The sequence below is a fragment of the Patagioenas fasciata genome, chromosome 3 (assembly GCF_037038585.1).
Source record: "Patagioenas fasciata isolate bPatFas1 chromosome 3, bPatFas1.hap1, whole genome shotgun sequence".
Classification (NCBI taxonomy): Eukaryota; Metazoa; Chordata; class Aves; order Columbiformes; family Columbidae; genus Patagioenas; species Patagioenas fasciata.
In genome coordinates this window covers 3,353,436-3,364,325 of record NC_092522.1, presented here as the reverse complement: position 1 = coordinate 3,364,325, position 10,890 = coordinate 3,353,436, and the positions used below count along the sequence as shown (strand labels likewise).

The 10,890-nt window shown below is 53.0% G+C and overlaps 1 protein-coding gene across 5 annotated transcripts in view; it reads left to right on the top strand.

Annotated features, from left to right (window-relative positions):
* Positions 1-367: 367 nt before the first annotated feature.
* The window catches only part of BCL11A (BCL11 transcription factor A), a 72,940-nt gene continuing 62,417 nt past the window's right edge, over positions 368-10,890 (top strand). The window contains exons 1-2 of one of the 5 annotated variants that reach the window (XM_065833632.2): positions 368-1,319; positions 6,867-7,196. In XM_065833632.2, the coding sequence (XP_065689704.1) occupies positions 1,265-1,319; positions 6,867-7,196 (385 nt within the window). In that variant the 5' untranslated portion in view covers positions 368-1,264. Of the gene's footprint in view, positions 1,320-2,419; positions 2,539-6,866; positions 7,197-10,890 lie in introns of those variants that run through there. The other 4 variants (XM_065833630.2, XM_065833628.2, XM_065833631.2 and 1 more) reach the window with 4 other exon arrangements.

Sequence of the window (10,890 nt, the reverse complement as noted above, 5' to 3'; positions counted from 1 at the left end):
CTCGGAGCGCTGCCGGGGGATGGGAGCTCCGGGATGGCGGGCGAGAGAAGCCCGCGGGGAAATCTGCGAGGTCCCGCCGCCCTCCTTCCTTCCCCCAGCTCCTGCGGCTTCTCCTCCCGCTCTCGCCGCTTCCTCGCTGGCGAAACTCCGCTCGCCTCTCCCCCGGCCCGCCCCAGGGCAAGGAGCTCGGCTCGGCAGCGGGGCAAAGCCCGCCGCTCCCCGCCGAAGTTTGCCGCGGCCCGAGCCGAGCCCCCGCCGCCCCCCAGCTCCCCACGGGGCCGCCGCCGTCCCCCGGGGACGGGCCGCAGCTCCCGGGAGGAGGGGACTCGGCGGCTTCGAGGCGGGGGGGGGGCGAGTGGGGAAGCCAGGAGCCTGATGGCCCCCTCCAGCTTTTTGGGTGGTCTCCGGTCCTACCTGGCTTCCCCTAGCTCTCCCACCCCCTCGGCACATCCCGCGGCCAGCCTGCTCCGCAGCCCTCTCCGCCGGTCTTTGGCTTTATTGATATCTTTGCTTTTCCAGCGGGGGGGTGCGTGCGTGTGCTGCCGCTGCCTGCCTGCTGCCTTTCTCCCTCTCTCTTTCCTCCCTTCTTTCTCCGCGTGTGCGTGTTTAATTTCCCCCCCTCGCCCCTCTCTCGGTTCCCCTCCTGCACTCGCTCCTCCGCGGCCACTCGCGAGTCCGGCCGCCGCCGCCCCCTCCGCCCCCGGCCCCCCGACTCCGTTCGGCAGCGTGCGCCGGGCGGCCGGGGCACCCCCTCCCGCCGCGCCCCCTCCCCTCTCCCCCCTGCGATCACTGTCCATTGGCTTGTCCTGCTCTCTTTTTCATGTCCAGCCCCTGATGAGTGTCCATTGGTGTTGCCTTCGCCTTCCCTCCTCCCCTCTCCCCGGCTTGCCCTGCCCATGTTTTGTATGTCTCTGTCCATCCAGGCTCCTGACGTTCAAGTTCGCAGGGACGTCACGTCCGCACTTGAACTTGCAGCTCAGGGGGGCTTTTGCCATTTTTTTCATCTCTCTCTCTCTCTCCTTCTCTCTCTCCCTCTCTCTCCCTCTCTCTCTCTTTTTTTTCCCCTTGCACAAAAAAAAAAAAAAAGCCATGACTGCTATCCCACAATTCATCTTCCCTGCGCCATCTTTGTATTATTTCTAATTTATTTTGGATGTCAAAAGACATTGATGAAGATATTTTCTCTGGAGTCTCCTTCCTCTCTAACCCGTCTCTCCCGATGTGAACCGAGCGACTCACAAGCCACCGAAGCCACCAACCCACCATGTCGCGCCGCAAGCAAGGCAAACCCCAGCACTTAAGCAAACGGGAATTTTCACGTAAGTAACCCGGAGAGCAATTTATTTAATTTCCCCTTCACGGATTTAATTTTTAATTTGAGCGAGAGCAGGGAGGGAAAAAAAAAAGAAAGTGAGAGCGAGTGAGCGGGTCGGGGAAAAAAATGAACTCAACGCCGGCTCGGGATGATCAGCGTTCCGTAATTTCTCCCTCTTTAATTTAATCACCTTGATGATCACTTTTCTCCTCTTTCTCCCTTTACCCCCCGCCCGCCGGCGTGCACTCGCTCTGCCCCCGCTCCGCTCCTTTCTCTCCTCCCGCTTTCCCCGCTCTTTGGCGGCAAGAGCGGCGGCTCTCGCTCCGGCACCGGGAGCGGCGGACTAGGTGCGGAGCTGCCGGGGGCAGAACCGCCCCAAAGTGTCAAAGAAATTCCTGCGGGAGCCGCGGGCTGGACGCCGGACACCTTGGCCGGCCGGGCGGGAGCTGCGGACGAGCGGAGCGGGGAAGAAAGTCCGGTGGCCGGAGCCCCCTCCGCCACCGGCGGGCTCGCCCCTTCGCCTCGCCCGCCCCGCGGCACCCTCTCGGGGTGGGGGGGGAGAGCCGAGCCGAGCCGGGCCGCCTCCCTTTTGTTTCCGCCGCGGGGTGCGAGGTGGCCGGTCCCGCCGCCCCCCGCCGCCCCGGGCCGGCGCCGTGCGGGGCTCCGCCGCCCCGACCTCGCCCCGCTTCGCTCCGGCTGGGGCTGGGGCGGGGGGCGGCACCGGGCGGCGAGGGAAGCCGAAGCGAGCCGAGCCGCGCCGGGGAAGGGATTCCCTCCTCGCCCTCGCTTCGCGTTCTCCCGCTCGCTTACTATTTTTTGGAAGATTTTCAAAAAAAAAAAAAAAAAAAAAGAAAGAGTGGAAGTGGATTTTGATTGGGAAAAATCTCGTGTCTGAATGTTTACAAGCACCGCGTGTGCGGGGAGCCTCCTGCCAACAAACACAGGCGAGAGCGAGCCCGGGCTGAGCACACACACACACACACACGCTCGCACACACTCGCATCCTCACACCCGCGAACGACCCTTTTCTCGCCGCCGCATTTCAACCCCAAACCAAATCCGCTCTCCCCGGGAGAGAAAACCCAAACCCCGAACCCCACCGCACTGTTCGCAACAAAAACTCTCCGGCTCCCTCCCTCCTGCCGCCACCACACACACCAGGGCTAGATGCGAGATAAGCGGGAGCGCTCTTTGCACAACAAAAGGCAACTCGAGCTGGAAAGGTTTGGGGCGAGGGGGGTGGGAAGGAAGGGAGAAAAAAATAAATCCCGTTTTCCTCGGGGTGAGATGGGGGGGAAGGGGCAATGCTGCATGCTTTTTTCGCTCCTTTTTTCCCTCCTTCTTTTCTTTTTCTTTCTTTCTTATCTTCTCCTTCCCCCATTACTCCCGCCGGGTTTTGTTCCCTCCCAGGGATGGCAGAAAACCCAGGGCGATTTCTTTCTGCCAACGATCCCTGGCTCCCTCTTCGCAGAAAAAAACCCACCCAAACAACCCCAAAACTTTACGCTGCGATTTCTCTCCCCCACGGCCGCACAAACATTTCCAGCCACGTTCGCACATGGAGCCCGTGAGCAAAACGTTGGCTCTTTGCAGGGAACCGCTCCGGCCGGGAAGCTCTGCCCTGCCCAAACTTTTCCCTAAAACCGGGAGGGTGATTGGGGGCTCAGCCCTTCGCCCCCCTCCGGTTGTTTTCTCTCTCTTCCCCCGCCACTTCACGGGGCTTTTTTCTTTTTAATGCTCGGCCCTGAGTTGGGGTCGGGGTTGCAACATCAGTGGCTTCTGGGGGTGCCACCCCCTCTCCCGAAATGGGGTACGGAGGGGGTCCTTTTCCCGCCCCGGGATGCTCGGGCGGCCCCGGGTTTGGGGAAAGCGGATCACACCGGGGGGTGTGGGTGGGTAGGGGGGCTCCGACTCGCCCCGGGGGCAGCGGAGACGGGCGGGATCCCCGCGGCTCCTTTTCGCTGAGACACCGGCGGAGTTTCCGCACGCGTGGGGCGGGAGCGGCGGCTGGGACGGACTCCGGAGGGGGGGCTGCGCTCCCTCCGCCCCGGGGATGTGGACGGGGGGGTGGGATGGTGAAGAGAGGCCGGGCTGGGGGAGCGGGGAGCCGGGGGGCTGCGGTGGCGGAGCCGGGGCGGCGGGCGGGCTGCCTGCCCGTTTCGGTCGCTAGGAGGCACAGCGAGATCAAACAACCGGGCAGCCCCGCGAACTTGAACCTGGCCGGCTTCTCCGCTGCCTCCCGGCCGGCGGGAGGGGGGGAGGGCGCCCAGCTCCCTCCCCTCCATCTCCCCCCCCGACTCCCTCCCCCCTCACCCCCTCTCCGCCTTCTTCTTCTTTGTTCTTAATTTTGCGCGGAGTTTGCTTGCTCCGGGAAGCAGCGGGTGATGCTCGCCTTCCCCCTCCCCGGGTTCCCCCCCCAACCCCATAACGTGTTGGCCGTTCCCATTGTATCCCCAAGTCCCCCCCCTCCTTGCTCCAGGACACAAACTTGGGATTAAACAGCACCTCTCCATCCTTCCCACGGTGCGGTGCGGAGAAATGCGCTACCGGGGCATTTCCCCGCACCGTGCCCTGGTACACCCCCCTTCCCCACCCCATCACCCCCCCCCGGTACCTCCTTTCTCCCGACACTCCAAAATCCATCCCGCTTTTCCCGGTGAGACGGTGCGGTTGTTTTGGTGACCGGGAACGGGAAGGAAGGGGGGAGTAGGAGGGCGAAGGGGCGAAGCTGAAAAGACATGTTGGTGGAAGGGCAATTTGCATGAAAAATAGGGACGGATGATTAGGGACCCAGGCAGGGAATTTTCATTGCCCCAGAATTAAAAGAAGCATCTTGCAAATCAGTGGCTTAGACCAGGTGAATTGTATTTTGGCGTTTTCTTTGTAAACTCGGTATTTTCTATTTTATTTTAAAAGTAGCAGTAATAATAAAAACCTATTTTTGCTGGCTCTGCCTCCATCAGGAGCCAAATGTTTTGCAGTGAACACGGTGCCAGCCGTATTTCATACATTAGTATATAATTCTTGTTAATTAGCAATAATTTACGTTAAGAGCATAGAAAATGTTGAGGTTACAGGTTTTATATCTGTACATTTGATCATCTTGTTATTTTCAAGAACTTTGCCTCCTATAAAATTAATTAGGTGAAATGTGGAGGTGTAATCAGCAACCTCTGAATTACCACTTCATTTCCTGGTTTTGATTGTAAATCAGCCCAGTCAGTACAGACTTCAGCAAAGTCTATTTTTGTTTAGCACTACTTTTAACTGTCTGGTGTCGAAGCAGCGGGTTACCTTCCCCTGCTAAATAATACTGACAGCGTCAGAAAGAAATCAGGCCGCGGGAAAACATTAGAATTGTGTCATGATAATGCACAGCTCCTCGCTAAGCCGCTCGTAAGGGGAATGTGGGTTATTCTGTGTCTTTTGCTGCGGAGAGTTGGAAGTTAGGTTTGTGAAATACCTTTGTCTGCAGCGGTGCAGCCCAGCTGCTGATGGAATTAGTCCTGCAAGGGTTTATTCCCTCGATCCAAATGGAGGGAAAGGCTGGGGAGAAAAACCAGCAATCCCGCAGAAACACCCATTGCTCGTCTCCCGGCTTCCCGAGGAGCGTGGAAACGCACGTTGTGCCGCTTCCCTTGTCGGTCTGCAAGTTTAGAAGAAAACCCCAGCGATTAAGACGTTGTTTTTTATTAATGCGAACGTAACCTTCATATTCCTGTGGTTGACCTTACGTTAAATTAGAAGTAGTACTAGAGGCAAGAAATGATGGGCTGGATCCCCGTGTCCTAGTTGGAGCTGAGGTACGGCGAGGTAGTGTGCTCTTTCAATATTATTTTACGCAGCACAACTGGGAGCTACTCCAGATCTTCCTCCTCAATAATCAGCCTAGCTAGGGTTGAAATAAATTTAACTCGAGTTCACTGGATTTTTTGCACTTTATCAAAATCAGCTCCAATATCATGCAGTCAAATTAAAATCTATTTTTTGATTCTCTGTGGCTTTAAGTTCATTAAATGTGAAATTGGCAGCCAGCTAAAGAAGGTCAGGCTGATTAACTGTTTAGGAGTTGTGTTCTGTCTCCCTGGCGTTACCTGGCAGGGATTTGAGGTGGGTTGTATTTGTAGTGCCCTCTCCTCCTGCTCGCTGCCGTTACCGTGCGTGTTGTGGTGGGCAGGTGGAGGAATACCTGCACACTGCTGGGATTTTTTTGTTCCCCCTCGTTAAAGACAATAGTGATGGAGACTGCACAGAGATTGCCAAGGTATTTCTCTGCAAACTTAACCCAAAAAAATAAAAAGGCAAAGAGAAAAGAGAGCCGCGTCTGCCTCGTTAGAGCATCCACTGACGGTTCTGTGAGCAGAAACAGCCTCATAATGAAGCTTTTTGGAGCTCATTCAGAAAATTTGTCAACTTCGACAACGTTAGACGAGGTATTTTGAGTTTAAAGAAGGCACTTCTCACTGTCATGAGGAAATGTGGCAGTCGCTTGGCCATGCTGATTTTTAGATGCTGAGGGCCACCAGTGCTAACACGTTCAAGATAATTTAGGCATTCCTTTATTTCGAGATGAAAAAGGAGAAATGACTAATTGCCTGATTTCCTTAAGTACTAAAAAAATATCCCATCTAGCTAATACCTCTGGGCGGAATCGGTTGTGAATTCGGTATTTATTTGAATCCTGAGGAGTAGCTGAAAAGTGAGAGGTGCCTCCCCCGGCCCCGCAGGCATTTCTGCCGCACTTGCTTTTTATCATTTCTGCCATTTATTTATTTATTTGCTTATTTATTTATTTGCCTCATCCCCCTCCCTCCCCCACCAATAACTCTCGGCTTTTGAATTTTTAAATGGGAAGCCGCAAGCGGGCTGACAAGGGGTAGCGACACAAATACATACGTATACGTATGCACGTGCGTTCTAAGGGCTGAGTGTGCCCTGCGTGCGTGCGGCCGCGTGGTTTGGCTCTCCCTCTCTTTTCTCTTACGCGCTCGCGTGTTACCTGCTCGGCCTGGATAGGGAATATGCAATATCTATACATTGAAATGTCTGCACATGCACCAGCATAGTTCAGGCTTCCGGATTTTGCAAAGTGGGTCTGGCTGGTGGAAAATACACCCGTATGTGTTATGTGAGTGTGTGTGGTGCTTTTAGCCTTGAGTTCGTACACATAAATAATACATCCGGCAACAAAACACTGTATTCACTTCTCTAGGTGGTACCACGAGAGTTTTGCAGTGTATTCTTTCAGCCTATTCGTTTAATTTTAGCCCCAAATCGTTTGGCTGAGCCAGAAATTTGTCCTCGTGTGGGAGCACAGAGGCAGTCGCGGTGCTCACTCCCCGAGTTCCACACACTGCAGCTGCTTCTGCAAAACCTTCTCCCTGTCACCGCTGAATTTGTCACCTGGCTGCCGCGGCACAGGGGTTTAGTTGGGGGGGAGCAGGCGGAGGGTGCAAACAGGGTGTAATATTCACGAAAAGGGGGCTCGGCGCGTTCCTCCCCATTGCGCCCGGAGCTCTAATGATTCTCCCTTTTGTTTCTCAACCTGCAGCCGAACCTCTTGAAGCCATTCTCACTGATGACGAACCTGAACATGGCACATTGGGAGCTCCGGAAGGGGACCATGACCTCCTCACTTGTGGCCAGTGTCAGATGAACTTCCCGTTGGGGGACATTCTTATTTTTATTGAGCACAAACGGAAACAATGCAATGGCAGTCTCTGCTTAGAGAAGGCTGTGGATAAGCCACCTTCACCCTCACCAAGTGAGCTGAAAAAAGCATCCAATCCCGTGGAGGTTGGCATCCAGGTTACGCCAGAGGATGACGATTGTTTATCAACGTCATCTAGAGGAATTTGCCCTAAACAGGAACATATAGCAGGTAAATTAAAGCAAAGGAGAAGCGTTTGCGAGTTCATTTCTGTTTCCAGTCGCGACGTGGCATGTTCGCTGTGCAAACTGCCGCGTCTGTCTCTCTGTTCTGCTCGCCGTGACGGCCGACGCGGTAAATACCCTGCCTTGGGGTGGTGGTGAGCGCGCCACCGGTATTTCCCGGGGCAGGATCAACAGGCACGTGCTGTGCCAGCCGGTGTTCCTCACGGTGTCATTGTCTGAGGCCGCTCTCGTGATTTGCCGGGTATTGTAGTCACCGTCTCCCGGTGTCTCGCCTGCCGTAGCGCTGCGGGAGGAGATTTCCGAGCCCGCCGCGCGAGAAAGCGAGGAGCTTTGCGGGTCTTTGGCAAAGTCAGGGCTGAAAGAGTTAAACCGAGCATCAGCCAGCCTTGGTTCCATATTGGCTGTCAGCGTATGGACTGTAATTAAACACAGCCCCATGGCAAAGTGACACCACCGACCTTGACTTTAAGATGCCATTTTCGACTGGCCAGGCCAGAGTAGAGAGGGCAGTTGCTGAAGCGCACAGACATGCTTATTCGAAAAGTTTAAGGGCATGTTGGAAATTTCAAAAGGTTGGTTTGACAGGAAAGGCCGCTCTCTGCAGCCTGCCTCCTCAGCCAAATGATAAATGCTTCGCTGTGCTCTCTCTTGTCTCTGATGTGGTTTTGACAGATGTATCTTGATTTTGTTTGCGGTTTACACAACCACATGTCAGCCGTACAAATGTCCGAGGCAGAGTTCTGTTTTGTGCAACAAATAATATGAAATGGTTTTTTTTTTATTTAAAAAAAAAGGGCAAACAATTCCATTTCTTAGCTTATTTTTTTTTCTTAAACTGGAAAGCCATTCGCCGCACAAATGAGGTTAGAAAAATAAGAGCGTACTACGTGAAGGAAAACCCCAGAGCCCTGGGAGTGTAACAAGGCACGCTCTGCTTTTAAAATCCTGCTAGTAAACAAGAGCGCTACCCATTTGCAGCGAGCGTTGCAAATCGCTTCAAACCGTGCCAATACTACCGGTCAAAAAAAGGCGAGACCGCAGCGTATCGGCACCAACAAATGCCTGAACTGGTTTCCAAGCCCTTTCCCAGGGATGTTTGGGATGCGGCACTGCCGGTCGGTCTCTTTTGGAGCCCACGGGACCGCTCGGGGTTGTCAGTGGCGCAGAACATCCCCACGTGATGTGCTGGAGCTTGTCTTGGGGCTTTGCTTTGGCCACAAAGTTAAACCATAATAGGGCAGTAGGCGCTGGGAGGTTCAGGGCGATGCTCCCGCAGGCTCCAAACCGGACGGGAAATTGCGCTGGAGAGCTGGAGTTTTGGAGGTTTTGTGGTGGCAGCAAGTGTGTGGCAGTGCACACAGGTCCATCTGGGCACATATATATATGTGCAAAGGCATATGCGTACACATGCATACGTAATGTGAATGAATACATGCTATTTATGCAGGGTGATAGGTATTTAAATACATGTATATGTGTATGTTTAAGAGGAAGCAAAGGCTCAGCTACCGCTCAACTACATTTTGAAGCAGACTTAATACCAATAATTTGGCATATTGCGCTTTCCCAGCCGCGAATGTTAAAGGTGTTTGTTTTTAAATTATTTTCCTAGAGTTGTAGAGGGCAGTGCCCATTTCCATGTGCTGCCCGCTATCCGCCGGAAAACCAGCAGAAGCGTAGGGCCGTGATTAATGAAGCGGGAGCCTGGCGGAAGGGATTTGTAGTCTTCCGAGCTCTGGAGCCATACTAAATCACCAAATATGGAGGAGCGGTGCTGTGATGTAACGTTGTATTTACATACGGCGCCGCTCTGCCCAAAAGACAAAACACAGTTATCTGTCAAGCAAGAATTAAACCCGCTCTCTGCTTTGCTGTGGTCCCCGAGAGGTCCCTTGGTTAGAGGAGGGACAGCCAGGCCGGGGGGTTCTGCACCTGGGGAAACTCCTTGGAGAGACAAATCGTGGCATGGGTGACGTGAAGCGAGCAGGATTTGGTCACGGGGCCGTTAATTCAGAAAAGGTTGTGGTTTTAACTGACTTTAAATGGGTGATGGGGAAGGAGAGGTGCACGCTGGCAAGAGCACCAGGAGATTTGGGGTCTTGCGCTGTCACCCCCTCTTCGTGTTTCCATCCCCATTTTCACTTGGTTGAGTTTAGCTCCCCCCGTATCCCAAAGAGGTGCAGTAGTAGCTGGAGTGACCCGTGTCCGGGAGTTGTGGGGTCCGGTAGTGAAATTACCAGTGAGGGGGTTGTAGTGAACAGTGGAGTTCTGGAAGGTCCCCGCAGTGAACCTTGGGCTGTTCTGATGTCTTATATCTGATTTGTTTCCAAAATGCAAAAATACATGTGTGTGTAACTAAAAAAATAAAGACAGGGACTGCCTTTAGAAAAAGATACAGGGGTCAAGGGAACTGATTCTTTCTGGTAAGAGACCAGAAAATATGTATTTAGTAGCAACGTAAAAGTGTCCCCAGTTTGTTGTTAGGCTGCAAGGGCTGTTACAGGTTGGCTCTGGATGCAGAGGTGCTATAGGTTAGCTCTGGATACAGATGTTCTGTAGGCTAGCTCTGGACACACATGTCCTATAGGTTAGCTCTGGATGCAGAGGTGCTATAGATTAGCTCTGGGTGCAGGATGTGCCCAGTTCTACAGTTCTGTAGTCAGTCTGTGTGTTACAGTAAAAGATCATCTGAAGATAAGTAATGGTTAAGGCTCAGCTCAGCTAACGACGAGGAAGGCAGCGAGTCATTGAAACGCAGGGAGAAATGATGTCTATTTTAACCGTCGATAGACTGCTCTTTATCCTCACCCTTTTCCAGCGACGGGGGCGATTACAAGAGGTTGTACGCGTGTGTGTAACCTGTGCAGTAGCTGTGAGATCCGTATAGGTGCGGGCATGCGTACCTGTCTGTTGGTGTGGGTGTCTCTGCCTTGCGCGGAGCTCTGACTCGCTATAAAATTTTGAGCGATGCTGATCCAGCGCTGTGGCTGAAATGTCATAAATTGAACTGGAAATTAATAGGAGATGTTGTGTGGGTCCAATGAGGCAGCTTTCATCAATATGTATGTCAAAGCCTCACCACCAGATACCGGCAGCCCGTGATTTGCAGCGAGTGCTCCGGCAGGGCTTTAGTTATCCGCTCTCATATTTTACAATAGAGGGAAATATTAACTGAAGTATCTAGAGATCAGTGAATGTAAAATTGCTGTTCACTTATTGAAAAGGCTGAAGAAATATTTATCGTCCGCCGGTGTCAGGTTTTAGCCGTTTGTTTGTTGAATGTATAAATCCGAGGGAATTAATGAAAGGTTGTTTTTTGGGTGAGGAAGGATCTTAAACGTTACTTGGATGCAGTTGGAGGAACACTTTGGAGTGCTGCTGCATATTCCCCTTACTAATGCCGAGTGTGTATCTGCGGATGCCGTATTTACTGTACAAAGAGGGGAGGAGGAGGAGGAGACGTCATTTTTACTGCTCGAATCCTTTATTCTCAAGCTGCTTGTGGCATTCCAATAAAATATGTGGGAAAATAACGTCAGAAAAGCCTCTGTCTGCAGTAATCGGGGGAAGGTGGACATAATTTGGTAGTAAATTTTGGACCAAGTACATTTGATTATCGCAGTTCTCATAGGGTAATGTCTTTGAGTAGTCATCGCACCACAGAAATTTTCTTGAGCTGT